The sequence below is a fragment of the Rattus norvegicus genome, chromosome 5 (genome assembly GCF_036323735.1).
Source record: "Rattus norvegicus strain BN/NHsdMcwi chromosome 5, GRCr8, whole genome shotgun sequence".
Lineage (NCBI taxonomy): Eukaryota > Metazoa > Chordata > Mammalia > Rodentia > Muridae > Rattus > Rattus norvegicus.
The window spans coordinates 167,738,208-167,763,083 of record NC_086023.1 but is presented as its reverse complement, the minus strand read 5'-3'; the positions used below and the strand labels follow the sequence as shown (position 1 = coordinate 167,763,083).

At 50.6% G+C, this 24,876-nt stretch overlaps 1 protein-coding gene across 1 annotated transcript in view; it reads right to left on the bottom strand.

The window, feature by feature from the left end:
* Positions 1-24,876, bottom strand: part of Dnajc11 (DnaJ heat shock protein family (Hsp40) member C11) — a 45,257-nt gene that overhangs the window by 6,949 nt on the left and 13,432 nt on the right. Inside the window, exons 2-9 of the mRNA NM_001108694.2 lie at positions 23,392-23,521; positions 21,098-21,171; positions 17,852-17,953; positions 5,748-5,876; positions 4,567-4,689; positions 3,762-3,835; positions 929-1,118; positions 250-335 (exon numbers count right to left, since the gene is read on the bottom strand). Coding sequence (NP_001102164.1) covers positions 250-335; positions 929-1,118; positions 3,762-3,835; positions 4,567-4,689; positions 5,748-5,876; positions 17,852-17,953; positions 21,098-21,171; positions 23,392-23,521 — 908 coding nt within the window. The remainder of the gene's footprint in view (positions 1-249; positions 336-928; positions 1,119-3,761; positions 3,836-4,566; positions 4,690-5,747; positions 5,877-17,851; positions 17,954-21,097; positions 21,172-23,391; positions 23,522-24,876) is intronic.

Here is a 24,876-nt window from a genome sequence, read left to right as displayed (position 1 = left end):
TCCCTTAATCCCTATCATGCGTGGGAGCAGTTACAGGATGCTCATGTGGGTGACGCAGATCTGAGATACCCTGGAGGCTCTCTAGCAGTTGGGCCTCTCAGGGCCAGCTGTAGAGCAGCAAATCCCTCCCAGCAAGAGGCAGTCAGGGCATCACACTCGTGAGAATGACACACAGATGCTGATCACGGCTCCAACCTGAGAGCCCCAGAGCCAGCTCACCCTGTGCCAGCCAGCAAGGCCGAGACTTACTTGAGGGACCCTTTCAGTCTCGTCTGGTCGTCGTCCTGGAACTTGTGCTGATAACTGATCAGTGCAAAGGAATGAGGGATCCCCAGCTGAGGAGAAGAGTAAGGTGTGTAGTTCAGCCTCAGCAGGGTAGAGGGCGGTGTCCAGCCGCCTACCCTGCTGGGCATCTGCAGGCAGGGAGCTACAGGCCTGGGAGCATTACCAGCAGCTACATGATCTCAGCCACTGTCTGATTCTCACACAAACTAAGGAACCAGAGACTCCCCTGGGTAACATGGTCTCACTCTGAAATCCACCACACACAGGAACATTATAAAGCACACAACCACAGACACCTGAGATCTCTATCCAGAGGGTTGTAGATCAGCCTCTCTCGAAAACCCTCTGGCAACACTGAGCCCATGCAGCTAGGAGGGACTGAGGGGCATTCGCTCTCTCGCAGACCCGCTTCCCAACAGCTTCCTTTCAGCTCCCCCGACCCCGCCCTCTCCCATAGTGTCCAAGAGCATCATTCTGATATAAGGACGGGAAGCTGCTTTACTTTAAAATGATCTGAACACAGGCACCTGAGTGCCTGACGTCCTCCTTCAACACTAGAGGCCGTCCCCGGAGAGCTGCCCCCTCAGGGCCTAGGAGCATGAGGAGCCACAGCCCTGACACAGACTGCAGGTCCTCTACTCACCTGCAGGGCCACAGTGAAGTGGCAGGTCTTCGTGTCCCTGACGATGCTAGTGTTCATGGCCGACTGGATACCCCAGCGCCACTGCAGGTAGCCCACGGTGTTCTTGTCCAGGTTCCGAGCTAGCACTGTAGTAAGACCGGGCCGGATCCCACGGGATGAAAACTGCAGAGCACAATTGGTCGTCACGAAGCTGGGGACAGACAGAAAGGGTCCAGCTGTCACGCGCTCTTAGTTCTTCTATTGTGTCCTCTCATCAGGCTGAACATCTAAGCCAGGAGAGCAGCAGCACCAGACACAGGAAGCAGCAGTCTTCTAGGGTCCTCCCTGGGGACCCTCACTCCCTGCCATCCACTCTGTCAGTCCCTAACTGCTGTGCCTGAGCTATCAGAAGGCGGTCCGGGCCGTAAGACAGCGATCCTGAGCCTGCTGAACCAGAGCGTGGAGCCCCCAAGTGACATCAACGTGAACAGAGGAAAGCCACCCACCTCAACCACACGCCAGGCTGAGTCAGAACCCACGGGTGGAACTCTACAAATATTGTATGTGAATGTTCTGTTTACACTCACCTATGTGTCCCACATGCCTGCCAAGTCCTCTGGAGCTGGGCTTGTGACAATCGTGGGCTGCTCTGTGGGTGTGAGCACTGGGACTCGGGCCCTCCCCCAGAGCAAGTCTCCTAACTGCTGAGCCTTTCTTCAGACACCATCAATCTCTAAAACCTGCCCGAGGGATCCTGAGATCCATCCCTGCTGTGAACTAGTTAATGGAAAAGACAGAAAAGCAACTGTGCAGGAAGGCCCCTGAAGTTGGCGGGAAAGGAGAGCAGCGCCACCTTCTGGTCAAGCCGGAATAACAACAGGCAGAGAGCGGCTGGACACAGCTGCGGCTCAGACGTTCACTGCACAGTCGGCTCTCCTCTCCCTGGACAAACTGCCAGAAAGGTGACTGTGATACACTAACTTTTTAAAAAGATTTATCTTATTTATATGAATACACTGTCCCTGTCTTCAGACACACTATTATAAGAGGGCATCAGATCCCATTACAGATGGTTGTGAGTCACCATGTGGTTGCTGGGAATTGAACTCAGGACCTCTGGAGGAGCAGTCAGTGCTCTTAACCGCTGAGCCATCCTCCATCATTAACTCTTAATCATTATCACTTTATACACCCTTCCAGGACCTTCCCTCAGCTAAACGGATAAGAGCCAATTCCTTAGTTTCCACAGGACCCAGCCCAGTGTCTGTTATCTGTCTGAAACAGCCCTGTTCTGCTCCAGCAGACATGAGCTAGGGGATCCAGCAGAGAACGAGACAGCTAGAGTCCCAAGAGAAGCTCAGAGAGGTGAGAGACACAGGAATGTGACCACAGGCTCACCACAGACTTAGGGCTGGAACCTGTCCTGAAGAGAGGGAGACAGGGGCTGGGGACTTAGCTCAGTGGTAGAGCGCTTGCCTAGCGAGCGCAAGGCCCTGGGTTCGGTCCCCAGCTCCGAAAAAAAAAAAAAAAAAAAAGAGAGAGAGAGAGAGAGAGAGGGAAACAATCTGGTGGGTAGATAAGCAGGTTAGACACTGGCCAGAGAGAGGGAGGGCATTCCACAGGGCCATGTGCTCTGGGGGACAGGGTCTCATGTAATACAGAGGCTGGGTCTGACGTGCTGTGTAGCCTAGGCTGGCTTTGGACTCCTCATCTCCCAGCTTCTATCTCTCGAATGATGGGATTACAGGTGTTTACAACCATGCATGCCTTTTCCTCTCAAAAGACAGGATCCATAGTCACCACCAGTCTCAAATTTGTAATTATCTTGTTGCGACCTCCAGAGCAGTGGGGACCATGGGCACACACACCACTAAACCTCACCTTACCCAGCAACTTTGTTCTGACACAGTCTTCTGTGTCCTATGGCCTCAGACTCTCCACGAATAGCTGAGGATAGCCCTCAGCTTCTGACCTTTCTCCTTTCTCTGCATAACTACTTGCTTGGTTCTACTCAGCAACTTGTAGGACTGAGTTTAGAAGTGGCCATAGAGCAGGGGGTTCTGGAGGGAGACATGGATGACCCAGATGTTCTACATCAGTGAGAACAGATTATCCCTAGCTGGCCTGGCACTTGGTATGTAGACCAGGCTGGCCTTAAACTCTCAGAGATCCACTTGCCTCTGCTTCTGAAGTGCTGGGATCAAGGTGTATGCCACCCCCCTGGCTTCTCTGTCCTACTTACAGCTGTGCAGAGGTCAGTTCCCTCAAGCTCCTGCTGCTGAGACTTCCCACTGTAACCGGCTGTGACCGGGAGCTGAGTGGAAACAAACCTTCCCCACTAAGCCGCTTTCAGCAGTGTTCTGCTCCAGCAGCAGGGAAGGAAAGGAAGATAGAAGCCGCAGGGTGTGTCGTCTCCATCAGCGACAGAGGCCATTACCCCGTCTTCTATGGTCTTCTAGTCCACTGGAAAGCTGGGAAGCCTCTCAGCACAGACGGAAGTCGGCTGGGGCTGTGCTGTGCTGGGGCTGTGCTGTGCTAGGGCTGTGCTGTGCTGGGGCTGTGCTGTGCTGGGGCTGTGCTGCGCTGGGGCTGTGCTGTGCTGGGGCTGTGCTGCGCTGGGGCTGTGCTGTGCTGGGGCTGTGCTGCGCTGGGGCTGTGCTGTGCTGGGGCTGTGCTGCGCTGGGGCTGTGCTGTGCTTTCCAATACAGAGCTCTCTCCAGCTGCAGGCTGCCCTTGACACTTGTCCAACTGTGCTCACACGCAAGTCACTTCAAATGTTCACAATCACAAGAACTCACGGGCTCTCTTATCCTACATTAACACAGCACCAAAGAGGAGTATCTTGTATATTTACCATCTTGGTGTGAGATTACGGAACAGCTTGAGACCAAATAAAGGTCCCTGGAGGTCTCCAGCTCCAAACTCCAACTGTTTGGAAAAATAAACAGAGAAATCATTCATTGCTGTTGTCCCTCCTACAGCTGCAGCCCAGGGCTTGGCCTACACCTGGCCAGAGGCCTGGTAGACGCCTAATGTTTCAGTTTTCTCTCTGGCCCTGGAGGTGACTGCAGCCCCAGATCCACAGGAAGCCTCGGCTGTAGACAGAGACTCCTCCAAAGAAAAGTCACTCCTGCATTCTGACCTCCTTGGCTCAGGTCAGAGGGCAAGGAGACTGGGGGTCCACACCTTCTGTGCTACGGGCAGCTATGCAACTCCACATGGCTCCCTGTGGTGCTGGCTCCCCTGACAGGAAGGTCCCCCTGATGCTGGGAAGGGTCCCTGCCTCGTACTCCAGCCTGGTGACTTCCAAGCACCGGTGCAGGATCTCTTTACTGAGCTGCATTTGCTCAGCAGCGCTGGCACTTTCACTGCCCCCAACCATGGAGCAGACATTGTAACGGGCACCACCTTCTGCTGGTACAGCCAAGGGTCAGCTCAAACAAAGACACGGACTTCCCCGGGTTGGACTGCTGGAGTTAGCACTGCAAAGGACACTGATTGACCCCAACTTTAAATGGTTCAGTGGACTGCTGGGGCTCCCGACACAAGACAGCTCTCTCCTTTGAGGCAAGCAGTGTCAGAACGCTGGGCATTTAGAACCCACTATGCTGTAGCATGGGCACCTCAGGCCGTGACTGGTCACTAGCAGGACCTCTTACCTCTCCCCATCCCTTCGCAGAAGTGACACGTCGGAGTGCAAAGTTAATGGAGCCACCGCCGTTGCCGTTCTGGGTGGAGAGACTTCCAGAGAGGATGGCTGTGTCTGTAGCTGTCAAGGGCGCCTAAGAGAAGACAGCTGCTGGTAGCAAGTGAACGAAAGCAATGGGGACACAGGTCCCCTAGTAGGGCAGCACACAGGGACAGGCGGCCTGCTCTGGTCTCTTCTTGCTTCACACCAATGCATGCGACCACAAAGGTGCTACTTCAGTTTTTAAAGCTTTGCTTCTGAGAGGGTCTAACTAGGTAGCTCTGGCTGTGGGCTACATCGATGAGGCTCCTGCCCTGTGTCCTGAGTGCTGGGAGGTAAAGTCATGTCCAGCCATCTGCATATCTCTCTGTATGTGGTGCTGGGGACCCAGCCCACAGCCTGCTCTTATCAGGGAGACGCCCTGAGCTACCTGTTGAACAGCAGAATTTCAAGGGAGACAATCTGCAAAACCCACAGGGAATGGCTGAACACGGAGTCTGGTGAACCATGGCAGAGGCTACATGGAGACCCCACCATGTGCCGTCCCATAATGTGCTCCCTGGGCTCCCTAGTTCCAGGGTTCTGGCAGTATTAAGAGTTCTTCAGAGCAGCAAGGTTCCTGACGTTAAACTCTGTGGGGCACGGTCATGCACTTGGCAATAAATAAAGAGACCTTGGAGGCAGAGACCCTGGTGTCTAAGTAGAATGGCCTGGCCTACTGCACCCAGGGCAGGGGGTTGCATTCTGGTCCCTGGCTCAGGACCAGAGCTGCTACTGTCTTCCACACGGTCGAGTACTTAGAGTGAGGAAAGCTTTGAGAATTATCTGCCGGCCAGAGCTGCCTTCTCTCCTGAAATCACCATGGCCTTGGGCTTCTGTGCCTACACCATTAGCATTCCTAATTGGCAAGACCTGGGCCTTGGGAGTTGAGCACTGGCACTCAGCTGCCTTGTGTGGGCAAAGCAGCAACAAACAAGGCCAAATGGAACGTGCTTGCATGTCCTCCCTCTCCCTCTCCCCTCAGGGGCTAAGTGCAGCCGTTCATAAATAAAGAGGAGGCGAGCCCTGGGCGACTCTCCTCCAGCTGCTCACGCACTGCACCTCAGTAGCTCAGGCCCAAGCTCGACTTGTGTGGAGAGGTCTGTGCTTTACCTCAATGGACTGGGATATGTGCATCTTATTAATCTCAATCTGCGGGAAGCCACTTCCGGACACATCTTCATATTCCTCATCATAGCGGTCAAAGAGGTCAGTGGCATCTACTCCAACGCTGATGGTTCCCTGGGGCAGAAAAACGAGCAGTCAGCAGAATGCTGGTATCTGTGGAGTAGAAGCACTAAAGCAGAGCGATCGGGCACCGGACTACACGGAAGGACAGCGCCCCATGAAACCCGCACAGCATGAATGTCACAGTTCAAATAGAAGCTGCAGGTGACTATCGGAGCCAGAAAACACCAGTTCCATGGGAAGAGCCGGGCAGCCCACCTTCAGAAGGAGCGTGCACCAGGGGCAAGAACCACATGACTTGAGCACACAGGGACCACCACACAGGACCCGGGCTTTATCACCCAGACAGGGGCTTTGTGGACTAAGCACCTTCACATCTAGAGTGCCCTCCAGACCAAGAAGCAGGGACAAAATGTGCACATGCTCACAAAAAATGCTATGCAGAACTCTCGCTCATGATCGTCTTAGTTAGGATCACGATGGCTGTGACCAAACTCCACAACCAAACGCGATTTGGGAAGGAAAGGTTTCATTCAGCTTACACTTCCACAGTCCATCACTGAAGCAAGTCAGGACAGGACCTCACACAGGGTGGGCACCTGGAAGCAGGAGCTGACGCAGAGCCATGGAGCCGTGCTGCTTACTGCCTCCTCAGCCAGCTTTCTTATAGAACCCAGGACCACCAGCCCAGTGATGGCACCGCCCACCATGCGTTTCACCCTCCCCCACCAATCGCCAATCAAGAAAAGGCTCCACAGGCGCTGCACAGCCCGAGCCCATGGAGGGTTTTCTTAATTGGGGCTCTTGCCTCTCAGATGACTAGAGCCGGTATCAAATTAACATCAAATTAGACAGCACACTGACTAAAAATGCTTACTCTAAGAAACCACGGTCATCATTCTCTTTCAAAGCTCTAACTTTTCTCATGGGTACATACCTTAACCCTGTGTGCGCATGCACATGTGCACAAAAAATAGATATTTTTATTAATTTCTCTTCAGCCTATTATTTTGCAAGACAAGGACTCACTTTGTGGCTGGTCTAAAATCACTCTGTAGCTCACATTGGCTTTTCTGATTCTCGAGTGCTAGGATTATAGGATAAGCTGATGGACCAACCCGACTCCATTTTCAGATTAAAAACGATCTTGTGTGAGGCGGTAGTGGTACGCACCTCTCATCCCAGCACTCTGGAAGCAAAGGCAGACAGACCTCTGTGAGTTCGAGGCCAGTCTAACTTACGGACTGAGTTCCAGGATCACAGAGAAACCCTGTTTCAAACACCCCCTGCACCCAGCTATGCTGTTACAAGGTCAAAACGAGTTCATTCTTGTTTTCTGTAAAACTCTGGTTTGATCAGGTCTTGATCCATTTTCTGGAATTTGACACATTCCCCACCCTCTATCTTGACCTCCACTCCGATAAGACATTCTGCCCATAGTTCTGAAATGTTTAGCCAAGTTTCTTTTCTTCTTTTTTTTTTTTAAAGATTTTTTTTTTATTATATATGAGTACACTGTTGCTTCAGACACACCAGAAGAGGGCATCAGATCTCTACAGATGATTGTGAACCACCATGTGGTTGTTGGGTTTGAACTCAGGACCTCTGGAAGAGCAGTCACTGAGCCATCTCTCCAGCCCGGCAAGTTTCTATATAACCAAAATTCCTCTGGAAACCCCCAACCCTGGAACCCCCCCCCCCAGTCCTTCAGTGTTTTGGATGATGTGAACCCCACCTTCTCCTGTCTTCGATGCTATTTTCTCAAACCCCACTTCAGGGAAATAGTCCTGTCTGATAGAAAATAAAACTTGAATAATTTGACCAAAGAATGTGGGTAATGGTCTTTACTCTCATCCAGTGGGATCAACCTGTGCCAACCAGCTCTGTACTTCTGACCTTCCTGCCTCCACCCCCAGGGCCTGGGCTTATGTGTGTGCTACCACGCCTGCAGGACTCAATGTTTTGACAGATGACGACATTCACTGAACCATCGCCAAATCAAGGCCGGCTACTCCTATCACCCCAGAAGTAACTCAGTGTCCCAAAGTGGGGGATGTGCAAGCACAGACGTAAGTGATGTAAGTGACGGCCTCGTGGGAGCCTAAGGGAGGAGGCAGAGGCCACTTGGGGCTGCAGAGGACCAAGGAGAGCTGTTGTTTGGAGCCGTGGCCTTTAGGCTCTGGTTTGGGGACATAGTCCCGCTGCTGGAGGCAGGAGTATCTTTTGAACTCAGAAGATCAAGACAGCTCAGGCATAATCAAGCACCTGCACACAAAACAAACGTTTATCCCCAGCTTCAAACATTTCCTTTCAGAGACAGGGTTTTGCTTGCTCTGTAGCCCTGGCTGGCCTCTGATTTAAAGCTCAGACTAGCTGGCCCCACTGTGGCGACCCTTCTGCATCTGCCTCTCCAGTTCCAGAGTCACAGACAGGCGCCAAGATAAAAGCTAAGATAAACACTCTACCTGGTGTTCATAAGCTATAGAAGACTCACACGGGAGCAGGAGAGTGGCAGACTGGGGTCTCACAGGGCGTGCCGTCCACAAGCAGCCTGGGACCACACCAGCTTCACCTTGTTTTGTCGTCAAGACTTTTCATGACGTATCAGCACCTCCAATAGCAGCTTTGAACTAAGATTCCAGAGTGGAGCTGGGAGATGGCTAAGGCCCTTACTTGCGGCCAAGCCTGACGGTCTGAGTTCAGTCTCCAGAATCCACAATGGAAGAGAAGGACAGAGCAAGTGGTTCTGATTTTCACACAGACGTACCACATCCCCTCCACATGAAAGTGTAATTTCCAGAAGACGGCAGAGGGGCCCTAGCAGGTCACACTCATCTCTCCTTTAGGGAGTCTGTCCAGCGGGATCCTCAGTCCTCCCCCTGGACTGTATTCTGACTTTACCTATTCGCCCTGGGCCCACAGTCCAGTCTCCACTGCTCTCAGGCCAGCCCACCTGGCAGACAGCACACCCAAATCAGCAACTGCGATGGATCCAGAAGAAACCCCGGGGTTTGCCAGCCGGCCCCAAGAACCTCATGAGAGGCTCTTTGGCAAGTTTCTCTCTATGACGTCACCACAAGTGAAGCTCAACACGGCAATGTAAGGCAAATCAATACACGTGTGCGGTCAGCGAAGACTAGAGAGGCCAAGCAAAGTGAAGCGATGCTGGAGCTCCCACTGCCTTGGGTCACAGCTATGGCCTTCTAAACATCACGTGTCCGTCCACGAGTCTGCTGTAGCAAAATACCCTTTCACCTGTGAGTCCCAGCAAAACATCCTGTGACACAACTGACTTTCCAAAGAAAGCAGAAGTTTCCTCTTTTTTATTTGATATTTTTCTGACAATTTCTCCCCTCACATGCCATAAAAAAATAAATAAAAGGCAAGGGCTGTGTCCGGCAGCTCCTGCGGAATCCACAGGCGTCTGCTGTTTGGTGATGGTTGCTGTCATGACACAGTCTTCAGATAATAATAAAAGAAAATGGTTTCATTAAAAATTATCAAAATATCAATGCATCAATTAACCAATGTGTTAATTAATTAATGCATTAAAATGCCATCTTCTCAGACAGCCACACTTGCAAGTCTGTCTTCCTCCTTCCTGGCACACGCTAGGCCAGCTCCCCACCACTCAGCCTCCTCAGAGCATGAGTCAGGTTGGCCTTGACCTTTGACCCCCAGCACCGAGGACTGTGCACCCGAGCTGTAAGCCTGGTTCAGACTTCTTCTTAAACTGTCACTTATTTATTTTGTTTTAGGTTTTCTTCTTTTGAAAGAAAGCTACACTTGCAATGCAGGACTGTCTTAAACTTAGATAAACCCTCCTCTGTTTCCAAGTGCTGACATTAGAGGTCCCCACTACTGAGGTGGGGGTCTCACTGGGTCAAACAACTTTTGGTCTTTGGGATCAGAAGTGTGTGCTCCACACGCTCAGCTCTAAAGAGCTCAGTTTCAAAACACCAAGAGATTTGCAGTCACTGAAAACAGAGGGGCATTCCGACATACCAGTTTGAGGGAAAACCTGAACCAAACATGTCCTCTGATGGTTTGAGATCTCTCAAAGGCTACTGGCAGCCTCTTGGCATGTCACTTTAGGACAAGGTAGAGTCTTAGGTGGAACTGGCACTTCCAACCAGTTAAACTTAATTTCATTCTGGAGTGGAATGGGTTAGCACACAGGATTAGTGTCTGCACTTTATGGCACATTCATAAATACAATGCTTTAGAATCACTAAGGACTGTTCTGAATGGAGGCAAACAGAGATTGCCCAAGAGCAGCACCTCCATACTCTAATATGAAGACATTTTAAACAGAAACATTTTTTTGGTAACAAGAGTTTCATGTAGGGGCTGGAGAGATGGCTCAGTGGTTAAGAGCACTGACTGTTCTTCCAAAGGTCCTGAGTTCAATTCCCAGCAACCACATGGTGACTCACAACCACCTGTAATGGGGTCTGATGACCAATTCTGGTGCATTTAAAGATAGCTAGAGTGTACTCATATAAATAAAGTAAATAAATCTTAAAAAAAAAAAAAAGAGTTTTATGTAACCCATAAAGGTTTTGGATTTGCTATGTGGCTGAGGCTGGCTTTGAACTCCTAATTCTCTTGCCATACTTCTCAAGAGCTGGAATTACAAGTGTTGACCACCATGACTGGTATAAACCCCCTCCTGCCCCCCAATAACACTCGAATAACTGCAATGTAAAGACAAAGAAGGAAGGGGTTGGGGATTTAGCTCAGTGGTAGAGCGCTTGCCTAGCAAACGCAAGGCCCTGGGTTCGGTCCCCAGCTCCGAAAAAAAAGAACCAAAAAAAAAAAAAAAAAAAAGAAGAAGGAAAAGCGGGAGGGGGGGGGGGGTGTGTGCTGGTGCTGGCCGCTGGTCAGACACGGGAAACTGTTCCATCTCGGGACTTCCATGTTTGCGGGAGACTAGATATGCAAATCAAGGCAACTACCCAAGAACTCACATGCTGAGAGAAATTCCAAGCTGGCTAAGAACTGAAAGGAAAAAACCACCAGGCCACACGTTTGTAGAAGCTATTGTTAATTCTGGACTTCTTTGAATGCTGGAATACTAGCTCTTGGGAAGCTGAGGCAGGAGGATTGTAGTAAGTTCCAGACTAGTATAAGTTACAAACTGAGCTCAAGGCCAACTTGATCTACCTAGGAAAAACCCTTGCTCAAAAAGAAACTGAGTCCAAACAACCAACCAATCTCCAATCTGGAGCAGTAGATCTGTGAGTGATAGGACTCAGACAGCATCTGACTACACAGCAGGGAGGCGTCTGCCCACTGCTAGCCAGTGAGGTCCAGTCAGCCCCAGAAGTGATGACAAGATTCAGGTGGTTGCAGGCTGAGGATGTAGTTCACTGGTAGAGAGTCTGGATGTATAAGGCCCTGGGTGCCTTTTCAACAATTCAACAATTCTACACCTCCTCCTCCTCCTCTTCCACCAACTCCACCTCCTCCTTCTCCATCTCCTCCTCCACCAACTCCACCTCCACCACCTCCTCCACCTCTACCTCCTCCTCCTCCTCCTCTACCTCCTTTACCTCCTCCACCTCTACCTCCTCCACCACCCCCACCTCCTCCTCTACCTCCTCCTCCTCCTCCTCCTCCTCCTCCTCCTCCTCCTCCACCGCCGGTGCAGGCCGACTGTTGAGGACATGACTATAATCCCAGCACCACGTCTGGGTCTGAAAGCTTTTCAAATAGTACATAATCATCAAGGCATGGCGGTACAGGCCTGAATCCTAGCAATGGGGACACCGAGACAGGAGGATCACGATTTCCAGTTCAGTCTAAGCTATAAGCAAGACCTTTCATAAACGAAAGTGCAGACACTAACAACCAAGCGATTGGTTCAACAAAGTTAGAGCAGCCATTAGAAAGGGAAACTAAGCCCCCTGCTGTTCTTTAGACGAGGCCAGGATAACTGAGAACTCTAACAGGCCAGTGACGTCAGACTCAACAGCCTTTGGCACTGATCCAAATCTATGGGAAACAACTACACTGGAGAGGTGATATGAGCCAAGGACACTGCAGGGCACAGTGACAACTCGAAGGATGAATTAACTGTTCTGGAAATGGCTACTCAGGTCGCCCTGAGTAGACAAAGGTTTCTCTTCATTCCTGAGGGCCCAGATGCCACCTACTGCCCTTCAGTCACTTCAGGAAATAAACTTTGGCAGGCGTCTTGCTGCAGTACCAGAGTAGAAGGATGTCTTCCCTATGCCCACACAGCTGCAGCTCACCAGCAACTATTCACTTCCAACACCGTGGGTTTTCTCATGAGAACCCCCAGGTTTGAGAGGAGTGAGAGGTTCCTCTGAGTTCTGACAGATTCCAACACACAGACTACGGCAAATATGGACCACTGGGCACATGACCAAGAGCTCGGGTGTCTGCTGAAGCTTCTGGCTGAGTGTGGTGCACCCTAAAGCACACTCCTGTCAAAGTAAGAACGCGTTCATAAAGAACGAGACCTTTTGGGGCTGGGGATTTAGCTCAGTGGTAGAGCGCTTACCTAGGAAGCGCAAGGCCCTGGGTTCGGTCCCCAGCTCCGAAAAAAAAGAACCAAAAAAAAAAAAAAAAAAGAACGAGACCTTTTAACGTCCACCACCATTTTTTTTTTAAGATTTATTTTATTTATACGAGTAAACTGTACCTGTTTTTAGACACACAGAAGAGGGCATCAGATATTCTAGATGGTTGTGAGCCACCATGTGGTTGCTGGGAACTGAACTCAGGACCTCTGGAAGAACAGTCAGTGCTCTTAACCGCTGAGCCACCTCTCTAGTCCCTACCGCCATTTTTAACCCACGGACTTGGTTCTATTTAACTCTAGCTGCCCTCAAACTTAATAGATCCACCTGTCTCTGCCTCCCCGGTGCTGGAATTAAAGGCGTGAGCTACCACAACTGGCCACAATTTTGGTAATTTTGTTTGTTTGTTTGAAAGGAGCCCTAGATGGTCCAAAAAGCAAATCTAGGCTGACCTTAAACTTGTGGCTATCCTTCTGTCTCTACAAGGCAAGCCATAACCTTGCACTCTGTCTTTCTGATACCCAGCTTCCATGAGTGGAGCTGTCACACCTGGGTGCTCAGCTCTGGGGCTGTAACCCAAACCAGGCACATGGCCTGCATGTTGCTGGGCTCTAGGCAACTGCAGGGTTTCTCTGTGTAGTCCAGGCTGTCCTGGATTCTATAGACCAGGCTGGCCTCAAATTTACAGATTTCAGCCTGCCTCTGCCTCTCAACTGCTGGGAAAGTCGTGCACCATCATGCCCAACAAAAAAAATTCTTCTTCTTCTTTTTAAAGATTTACTTATTTATAAGTACACTGTAGCCATCTTCAGACACACGAGAAGAGGGCATCAGATCTCATTACAGATGGTTGTGAGCCACCATGTGGTTTACTAGGATTTGAACTCAGGACCTCTGGAGGAGCAGTCAGTGATCTTAACCACTGAGCCATCTCTCCTGCCCAAAACATTCTTCTTTTGAATTTTACAGAACTCAAAAGAAAGCACCATTCTTAGCTCTAGGTTGCACTGTACAGAATGGGGTGCAGTTTGCGGACACGCTGTAGGACAGTGTCTAAACATGGCCACATGGAAGCAGGTGGCACGTGTCCCTCACACAGCAGCAAGGACTCTTGGAAACTGAGCTGCCACGCAGCTGGAAGACGGAGATCCTTGACGCAGACCTCTGTAACTCTGATGTGCATGGACTAGAAGCTTAACCCACAGTAAGGACCCTGCTAATTTCTCCTGTAGGCTGGTGATAATCAGCCCAGGGGCCCCCACCCACTTTCCTGTTTATTCAGCCAAGCCAATCAGAAGAATGTGACAAGCACACATTCACAGCCACAAGGTCCCCTGCTTCTTTTCCCATCAATAGCCACCACTGCTCCTTCCTGAGAGAAACCACAGCTGAAAGGCTTGTAGCAACCTTCACTTTCTCACTAATGGCTATGGGTAAATACACCCACCCGTTTCTTTTGGAGACAGATCCTTACAATTTCAACAGTGACTCTTTATTAACCGAGGGTCTCCCCAAGGCAGTGTGGTGACTTGAATGAATGTTTGCAGTGGGCTTGGCACTGATACTTGGTCCCCAGCTGGTGGCCCTGACTGCGGAAGTTCCGGTGGTCCAGCCTGGCTGGAGGGATTTAAAGTCTCCCAAGACTTGCAGTTTGCTTTCTTGGCTTCCTGCTCCAGCCGTGCCTACCCTTCCCTCACTGCCAACACTGCCAGGCCTCTGTGGACTCTCATCCCTCTAAAACCACACACTTCAGCTGGCTCTAGCTTCTCTGAGGTGCCCTGTGGCAGTGACAGCAGCAAACGGTAAGCGGACAGACAGCTCTTGTGGTGCTGAGCAGCCACAGAACCAGTCTGACAATCAAGACCATGTAGACTCTATAACTGAAGGAAGGAGCAGCCGGGAATGTGTCAGCAAGGGAAGAGCCTCGGCCCTCTGTAGCCTGTAACTCAGGTAAGAGATTTGTACACAACAGTCCCACGGGGATCCGAGGCCTAAAGGCAATGCAGCCAGTTCTTTACCGTGATAAGCCCAGGGCTGGATCAACTTCTCACACTACAGCCACATTTTCATTCTGCATGAGACCCTCTCTAGCCCTCTGCCTCTGAGCACAACCAACATGGGTGCCAAGGGGGTTCCCTCCCCTGTCTTGTCTTGTAGCCAAGGCCAGCAGGCTTTATAACCCCAAGACCATTCCATGGAACGGACTGAAGCCACAGCAGGCTCATGCTGATGGCGTGCTCTGCCTTGGAAACCTAAGCAATCATCGAGAAAGAGAGAGAGAGAGAGAGCGAGAGAGAGAGCACGCGAGCGAGAGAACATGTATGAATGCACACATGCACATGTGGAAGTCAGAAGACAACCTTTGTGAATGAACTCTATCACATGGACCCTGAAAATCAAACTAAGGTTGTCAGAACTGGCAGCAAAATAACTTTGTCCACTGAGCCATCTCTTCAGCCCCATAACAAAATTTCAAATAAACAAACAAAAAAGGTAGTTGATGCCTTTAATCGCAGGAGAAAATAAAAGTGAGCAATGTATTTATATGTCTTTATGAAATTATCCTAGGTGGGCTGGAGAGACAGCTTAGCGGTTAAGAGCACCGACTGTGGGGCTGGGGATTTAGCTCAGTGGTAGAGCGCTTACCTAGGAAGCGCAAGGCCCTGGGTTCAGTCCCCAGCTCCGAAAAAAAAGAACCACAAAAAAAAAAAAAAAAAAAAAAAAAAAAGAGCACCGACTGTTCTTCCAGAAGTCCTGAGTTCAAATCCCAGCAACCACATGGTGGCTCACAGCCATCTGTAATGGGATCCGATGCCCTCTTCTGGTGTCTGAAGACAGCTACAGTGTACTCAAGATGAAAGAATAAATAAATTAAAAAAGAAATCATTCGGGGGAGGGGCAAAAAAAATCATTCTAGGATTTAAAAGAATTTGTATGATTACCTATTTTCCTTGCTCTAACTGCTTTTCACGTATTTGCTGACACTCTAAGCCTTTGGTGTGTGAAGACAATGGAGCCTTTTGAAGGGAGAAAGGAGGCTTTGCCAGGCCTATCAGCCTGTGTGGCCTGGAAAGAGCTAAGAGGACTCCAGGTCACTGTCACACAACAGTTAGCAGAGAGCCAGGCCCATGCCAGACAGCCAAACCCTGTCAGTCAGCAGAGAGCCAGGCCCATGCCAGACAGCCAAACCCTGTAAGCACTGAAGCCCGTGAGGGAGGGAGGGAAGGAGGCGGCGGCTCTGGGTCCATGGCCACGTTGGGAGCTTTATGGACAGACAGGAATCACACCAGCTCACATGACATGATAACCTCCCCCAGCATCTCTACTCAGTCTCCAGGCTCTAAAAGGCACTGTGGTGGGTCATACAAACCAGACACCCAAACCAGAAGGAAGGGCAGAGTGGCCCAGTGAGAACCAGTGCATACAGGTGAACTTCGCGGTCTGCAGCTACAGTCCCTCCTCTACACTGGTGCATTATGGATGGGCTGTCTCAGCGAAGTGAAGACAGAGGTTTTATCTGCATAGGCAAATGAGGGCAGCTCTGAACTCGATCTGGGGCTTTCACTTCCAAGCCCAGCACTCTACCATGCGCCTTCGGTACAAATATGTGACGCTCAGTTAGGTCCTTCACCTACTGTGACCAGTGCCACTTCACCTCTGCACAGTGGGGTCCCCTTCTGGTGAGATCAGAGTTACCCTGTGTCTAGTCAATCTTTCAGTAACTTGGCACAATAGTGAGGACTGCTGTCCTCACTGAACACAGGTCAGCTTGTTTCAAGTCCGCCTACCTGTCAGTCCTGCCTCTCACCCATGCTACTCAGCCTTTCTGCTGTAAAAGCCGCATGAATGACCTTTCTAGAAGCTGCAAACTCCAGTCAGGATAGCTGAGCTGCCTCAGCCTGCTGCTGTCTGCTCACTACCCATCCTCTGACCACACCAACACTGACCTTCCCACAGATCCTCCCCAGGGCTAGAGACCCCTACTGAGCAGGAGGGGCAGTGGAGCACCGCAGACTTCTGACTCATTCAGCCCTGTGCTGTGACTGTGGCACGGCTCAAGTTCACTTGGGTTGGGGCTTGATGGGAGGGGGGTGTTCGTGTCCATAATGGGCAGCTGCATCCACGATCCACACCCATGGATCCAAGCATGGACTTAAACTACTCAGGAGCAGGTACAGAATTCACTTCCCTCTTTCTTATCATCATCCCAGAAGCAGAAAAGAGCATAAAACCATTCCGTTATCTTAGTACTCTAAAGATGGCATTCTGGGGGTGGATAGAGAGGACCCCACACACGACAGCCATGTGCTGCTTCAGGAAGGAGCCCCACCCACAGCCTTAGAGATGACTTTGAGTCCGAGGGAGGGCCCCTGTATAGGTTCTATGACACACCACAGTCTCTCCTACAGGGGACCCACATGCCCTGGGTTGTACTGGGAGAGGTTCTTTGGGAAGCTGTCAGTCACCTCATATACTCTGTTTCATAGGCTGGGAACTGAACCCAGGCCCTGTGTACACCAGGTGGGCAAACACTACTGCTGAGCGACAGTGCCAGACACACCTCGCCCCACCTTTACTGTCAGCCAAGGCCTCACTGAGCTTCCCAGGGAAGCCTTGAACTCAGCAGTCCCATCTCAGCATTAAAGTGCTGGGATTAGAGGCACTGGCCACCACACCAGGTTCTTACACATTTGAGACCCAAGATTCAAATGGACAGTCCCTACTCTGGAGACCAAGTCCTCTCATACTGTCGTGTCCTCCTGTGAACCGTCCTATGCGGTTCATTCAGGAAGGCAACGATGCTCCCTACTCCTCTGCCTCACTGCAAGACATGGGCTGCCTCGAGAGCCACCGGAAGGCTACCAGCTCCTTATCCTGACAGAACAGGCTGCAGCAGGGCTGCCCAGACAGGGCCTGAACAGCAAACAGCACCCATTCATTGTTGGACAGGACTAAGCCAGCCAGTCAGTCAGTCAGTCAGTCAGTCAGTCAGTCAGTCCAATGGGCACCTCAAACTTATAAGATACCCGTTTGCCTCCTGGCTGGGGCATAACTCAGAGTGACCTCCCAGGACAAGGAAAAAGATGCTGTACGAGAGGCTTGCCTCCACAATGTCAATGGGTTAACTGGTCACAACTGTGTGGAGGATTCCAGTCTAGACACAGCAGCAATGTCTGGGATGATAGAGGCCCGTTTGCTACAAGCTAGATATGCCCTGCACAGTCTGACTGGCACAGAGGACCACTGTCAGTGCCTGAGCTGTTGGCATAACTGGAGGACAGGTCTTAGAGGCTCTCTGAGCCTCCTCTGCATCAGGTCTGAGCACTGCCTCTGCTGTAGCCAGAGCAGTCCTCCCCCCCAGAACACCACGCTGGGATAACAAGCCCTCGCCCCACCTAGTTTTATATTCTGTCAGTTCAAAAAAATGTCATTATTTCAACCTGGCTTTCGGCAGGTTCTCTTTGAGATGGCGCTGGCTACCTTGGGGTTCGTTCGCTGCTGTAGTTTCCGCTCTTCTCGCTCTCTCTGAAGCCTCTCAAACTCTTCTCTGATCTCGGCTGGTGTTCTCTTTCTTTCCACCACCTAGGAACAGAATCAAGGAGACAGCTTGAGGGTCCAGGACACCTGGAGAGCTGGACTCTTGTCTGACATGCGCATAACAGCTAGGGGCCAGTGTTGCCACCCTTGGGCTCTAAAAGATACAGAAGGAACTGCAAAGAGCTTCTACCAACCCTGTGAGGAGAGCAAGGCTGTGCTGGTTTCTGGGCTCTCCAGAGAGCAACATTCTTTATTCTAATAACCTCTCAGAGGCTGTAGGAACTGTCAAAGGAAATTCTACAGTTTAAATTCTGTATCAAGAAATCAACCGTCAACAAGGCACCCTGTGGGTTATAGAGCTTGTGTCTCTAGTCACATGAGGGGTGGACGGGTGCATAAGAATCCCGTCTGCAGGGTTGGGGATTTAGCTCAGTGGTAGAGCACTTGCCTAGCAGGTGCAAGGCCCTGGGTTCGGTCCCCAGCTCTGAAAAAAAAGAAAAAAAAAAAAAAAAAAAAAAAAAGAATCCCATCTGCAGATGACAGGAGGCTCAGCATGGAGCTGCCAGTAATTCTGTAGTCTCAGGTCCAACAACAGTCAAGGATCAATAGCAGACAACGTGAGAGTCATGTGTACACTGCGAAGTCGTCTGTGACAAACTAGGGTGCTCTAGCACAGCCTTTCTTACTGCGTCATGACAGGAAGGCCATGAGGTTGAGGTTTCAGAGGCAGCACTTCATGAGGAGAGGAGGCCACCGTAGACATCAGTACCCCATTTCTGAGGACACTGCTTCCAACTGCACAAGCCATAGCCCCCAAGAGAGAGGTAGAGTGTGGGGGCAGGGTGGACAGTGTGGAGCTGGGACTCAGACCTTGGCAGAATGAACTGACAGCTGCTGCGGCCTGTGGGGCTCTCACTCCAGTGAGAAGAGCCCAGCTCCTTCCGTTTGCACCCATACTTTACACAGCTGGTGTAGGATCAGAACCGACTGTCCTTCCACAGCGGTGAGGGTACTTCTTGTCACCCATAGGCCTCTGTCATTAGCATTCACCCGACACTCTGACACTAAAGGGTTGTCAGGGGGAGGGCAGCCCTGGATGTGGTGTCCAGACCTTCGCTGTATGCTGGGTAAGTCCCTAACCCTAGAGTTTATCACTAGCAGCCTGTGAACTCATGGAAGCCTCGTTCACCGGAACCAGCCAGTCCCCAGTCACTGTGCAGGGCTAGTCACAGAGACCCATAAAGAGGGCGAGTGGGACATGTGCGGGGCAGGTGGGGGATGGGCAGCTTACCTCCAGGGAGAATGTCCACAGCCACAGTCTCTGGGCTTTGGTGGCTCTAAAAAGTCTAGGAGCCTAAGTCAACTTTTTTGGGGGGTTGGATGTTATTCTGAGACAGGTAGGTTTCTCTGTATAGCCCTGGATATCCTGGGACTTATTGTGTAGACCAGGCTGGCCTTAAACTCAGAAGTCCACCTGTCTGTGCCTCCCACACCCCATAGAGCACCATGATTAAAGGCATGAGCCCCCATGCCTGGTTCAATGTTAATACTTCTAAAAAAATTTCCTAATTTTTAAATTTTTGTTTTATGCCATTTGGGTGTTTTGTTAAAATGAATGTTCACACCATTCATGTGCCTGGTGCCCGTGGAAATCAGAATAGAGATCAGATCCTCTGGGACTGGAGTCATAGACAGTTGTAAGTGCTGGGATTTGAACCTAGGTCTCTGGAAGAGCAACCAGTGCTCAAAATGGCTGAGCTGTCTCTCCAGCCAGTGTCAGGTCTCATCTGGTCATGGACCACCAGTCAAGTCTACAAGATCAGCACTGCACATTCCTACTGACTCTCCAACCCTGCAGCCCTTCCTTGAGGAACTCAGGAAAAAGCCTCCAACTGCACAGTTGGCGCTGTTACAGCTCCAGGCGCTTCCAGTTTTTTTGGTTTGTTTTTTCCAAGATCTTCTACAGAGCCAAGGCTGGTCTGGAACTCACTGTAGCCCAGGCTGGCCTCCAATGAATGGTTCCCTGGGTTCTGCCTCCCAAAGCTGGGAATTCTGTGAGCCACCATGCCTGGCTGTGTATAGTGGAGATTTAGTGAGAATTCTATTCCATTAAGTTTCCTAAAATAACGCAGTTTATCATCTCACCACCAGTGCCTGGCTGCACCGTTACTGTTACACCTGCTTCGTGCCAGTGGGAGACATTCTGCTTTGGTGAGGGGTAGTTAAGTTCTATTTTGCCAGAGGATTCCACCATTCCAGGAGTGCTGGAACAATGCCAGAAATCAAAACCCTAGTCCTGACGAGGTCTCTGGAGCCAGTGGCCCTGAATGCAGTCCTCAGTTCTGGTAACTGATCCGAGCAGTGCACAAAGTCTGAGGAGAGAGCCTGGAAACGACTGGAGTCATTTCCCATTTGGTTAAGTGAGGCAGAGCAATAATGGACCACTGAGATTTCCAGTAAGCTAGAGGCCAGAAATCAAACGTCCATGGAGCTAGGCAGGACACAGAGCCTGTGCCACAAGGGCGATGACAATATGGCATGGAGGATGGGACAAAGTGTAAACACAGCCTAGTTCAAAGGGTAGGGATCCCCGGAGGGACTCAGGTCCAATGCTGCTAAGCTGGTGATTCAGACAAGCCACTGGAAACCAACACAACCTCCCAGGACTAAATCTCTGTAGTTATAGTCCACGGTGATGCGTCCTGCGTCCATCAAAGCTCAGCTACAGATGGGGTAGCCTCCAGCCCCCAGCAGAACCAGTCAGCTCTGCTTCCTTCCCACCACAGCTCAAGCCTTAGACCGACATCACGTCAGGGTCGGAGGGAAAGATACAGCATGAGTCAACTACCAGAGGAACCTCAGGGGGAGTTCTACGTGAGGAAGACCAGGAAACTGGCACTGTCTGCACATCTCTTGCTGACGTCTAATGGGATCCCATGGGAGCCAGCACATAGGCCTTCCGACATAATCAAGTAACAACACCTATATATTCTGTAGCTATTTGGGGTCTTACAGTACATTTAGTGGCGTGCCCACACTCCTGCCCCAGGGAGGGGCAGAATAAACATTCTGATATCTCAGTGCCTTACAGCTAGGTCTGTCACAGGTCCCTAGGGCTGCTGTGGTGGCTGGTGTGCTTTATCATAGTCTCACAGACATCATGGCCTCCGTGGCCCCAGCTTCTCTTACCTCCCATCCTTCCATCTCCAGGCCTCTCTTCCCATATATATCATAGATAGCCCTCGTCTGGGGGTCGCTAAGCACTGCAATGGAAAAAAGAAAAATCAAACAATAGACAACATGAACTTCCCCTCAGTCCTGAAAACCCACTGTACAGGTCAGGAGGAGAGTCCCCCACTGCCTTCCCAGACCTCCTGGGGACTGTCTGTCTGTCTGTCTTCTTTGTAATCTTCCAACTAAATGTTTATCGCTCCCCAGACGACAGATGGAAAAGCTGGGCTTCTCCTGGGTGCAGGGCTCCTAACTGTAGCTACCATGTGGCTCTGACAGCTCTAAAGCAGAGGCGTTTTGTTTCTGTTTCAGACTTTAGTTTTTTGAGACTGTTTTAGGTAGACAAGGCTGGATCTGAATTCACTATGTAGCTGGGGATATCCTAAACATCCCAGTCCACGGCCTCTACCGGCCGAGTGCTGGAGGTCAGGAGCTCAGTATGTCCCATGAGAATGCCCGCCTGAGAAGGCTGCTGGGCCCTCTCTGCTCCTGGTGCACTCTGCAGGACTCCAGACGGCTGACTTACTAGGGAGCACTACTCATCCTGAGACCTCTGTTTGTGGTGTACTTGCCTTTATTTGTAATATTTTAAGATTACAGTACTGTAGCTCAGGCTCAAATTCAGTTGACAGTCAACATCCCACTCTCCTGCCTCAACCTGGGGAACATTCCAACCCTCCTGCCTCAACCTGGGGAACATCCCACTCTCCTGCCTCAACCTGGGGAACATCCCAACCCTCCTGCCTCAACCTGGGGTCACAGGCGTGTGACTACCATCCACAACCCTGTTGGCCATGTCACCTGAGGACAGCGCCCTCAGTGAGGGAAAGAGTCGTTCAGATTCCCAGAGTGAATTGTCACCCCTGCTCTGCTCTGAGTTATGCTGGGGACCTTTGTGTTATTTCTTCTCTGAGGATCCCATATATTTTTAGGACTAATTAAAAAGCAACGTAAATAAGTCTATCCATACTCAAATCTAATGGAGGGGAAAGAAATGAGGGCCACTGGAAAACACAAGAGCCACACTTGTTGAGCTAAACCAATGGAATAAAAAAGCACCCATCCAGGACTCTGCTGACCAGGATGTGGCCTGCTGCCGTGCCTGCTGCAGCACTTTCTCAGGGAGGTGGGCTTTCTGTTTACCTGTCTTTGGGTCTCTAAGCTCCACAGCAAGCCATGCACGTACCTGAGACAGCAGAACCCCTGCAGCCCCTTACACATCAGAACTTACAGGCTTTGGTCACCACCAGACTGCCAATCATATACCACTCCCCAATTTTTACTAGTCATTCCAATTTAAATCCCCACTCCCCGACCCCCGTGTCCTGGAACTCATTCTGTAGACCAGGCTGGCCTTGAACTCTACCTGTTCCTGCCAAAATTAAAGGTATATTCTACTGATCCCTGGTCAAAATTTAGTTCCTTGGCAAAAAACATGGTAAGGTAAAATCTGCCACCCACTATTTGGCCTGCGCTGAGGAGTCTTGCCACGTTGAGACGCAGTGTTTAACTTTTGGCCTCTGGCTAAGGACAGATTACAGGGGTCTGGAATGAGTAACTGATTTTTCCTAATCTATAAATACCAAGAGAGACAACGCATTTTAGCTTTTATTTTTTAAATCACGGTGTAACTTTTTTTTTTTAATCACTTAATCGCTTTAAAATGTCCAATTTGGTGGCATGAAGCTTCCCTGGCATTAGGAAGCTACCATTCTTTCTAGAACCTTCCACCTTCCCATAGACAAACATATCCCAAGTTCTCTTCTTTATGTGTAAGCCATAAATCTAAGCTCCTGAATAACTATTCCCACAGCCTGCTCACAATGGCTTTTGTTAGACCCTCTTCCACTGACTGATACAAAACCAATAAAACCACTCGGGTTAAAAAAAGTCCTTGTAGCTTCTCGCCAGGGTGGGGAGGGGGTTGGGGGTGGAGGGTACACAAAACAAGTAGCTTCCAAGCATCAGTCTATCCTCCCACCCCAAGCAGACACTAGGAACCGGCTGGAGCTTGGGCATCCCCCATCCACCGAGACCTGGCCCGTTCCCTCATCTGCACCCCCATTTTCTTCTTACTGGGCACATATTGATTTCCAGAGCAAAAAACGAGCCTCTCAAAGGGCTCTGTAGTAAGAGGTACCAAAGCAAGTGCTTCTTTTATACATCTCTCAGGACTCCGGCTCTCTATCTTCTACAAACCACGTCTCTTAAAAAGCGAATGTCTGGGTGCATAAAGCCGAGCCCCCACCGACCTTCATAAGCCTGGTGCACAAGGTTAAACAGTCGCTCTGCCTGTGATTTGAGCTCCGGGTCCCTGTGCTTGTCCGGGTGGTAAAGCATGCACAGCCTCCGGTAGGCAGCCTTCAGCTCTTCAGCAGAGGCCTAGGAAGAGAAATTCCATTAGAGGGGATCAATGGCACTTAAACACTGTCATTACAGAGTCAGCCTTGAAACAGGGACTGTCAGCTGCATTCCACTCTGCCCTCCGCACAGGACATAATCAAGTTATGCTTTATTTCCCAATAAGCCTTCATTTCCACAGTTAATAAAGTGATCAATTATGTACATCAATAGCAACAGGATTTGCTGGGGACAAGCTATCAGAGAGAATGAGAAAGGCTGTTTCCACCTTGGCTCACATGCTGCCCGGTTCCACATCAGCTAAGTCACCCACAGCAGACAGCACACAGAAAACAGTGAGGTACCACAGGCACAAGATGGCCGCTGAATCCTCTGACAGAAGGACTTGGCATATACCAATTCTTGAAAGCTAAAGACAAGGGTGCAAAAGCAACAGCCTCCTAACTCGGCCTCTGACATGAATATGGAAAATGTTCTTTAGCCTGTAGCAGCCAGGGCTTATACAGAAAATGCAATAAGCAAGTCTTTCCTGACAGGCCTATGGGACACAGGCATAGAGTGCAGGAAGAGGCCAGCACAGCCATCTCCTTGGCTGGACAGCCACTGAGAGCCCCTCCTGAGTCCTTCCATGGCCCCGGGACCGTCTGCTTGGCCAGCCTGACACCCAAGACCACTGGTGTCTATCATAGGTGATGCTGGAGAAATGGCCCCTCCCCCATGCATATCTTGACAAGGGGAGCATCCTGTGGGGTCACCAACTAGGCAAGAGGGACCCAAGACACGAGCCATATAGGTGGAGATGGGACACTAAGGATGGTAATACACTAGGGTCAGGTACCATCATGTAGGTCTTCAAGGAGAGGTTCCAGGGACACAGTGAGCTCAGGGAGAGAGTGATAAAGAAAAGGACATGTGACATTTCTCTATATGCAACGAGAACCTTCCCCATTCCAGGACAAATTTCTCTCTGGTAGCATGACTTCTGCACATTTCCCAGCAGCACCTCAGGCAGGTGCTGAAATCTAGGTCCTGAGGCACCCAAAGGGAGACAGGGAGCTGGGAAGGTGTGAGGTGGGCAGAGGACTTGCTGGCTGACCTCCAAAAAGCTCAATATGGCGGCGGAGCCCACAGCTTGTCCTTTAGCCCAGCCATAGAGCCCAGCTGTCTGTCTGCTATACAGATGTGGCAGTGTACTGCCACTCTAAATCAGGAGCTGCCAAGAGGTCCCCGCTAGTTGATCCATCAGAAGAGGGTCACGGACCAAGGGGAACAACCCTCTCTGCCTTGGAAAACTAGGCTGACTGTCCCTGTCACCAATTTCTTCCTCGACCTTCTCTTTGTAGTCTTGGGAATGGGGTCATAGAGCAGCTTTCAGC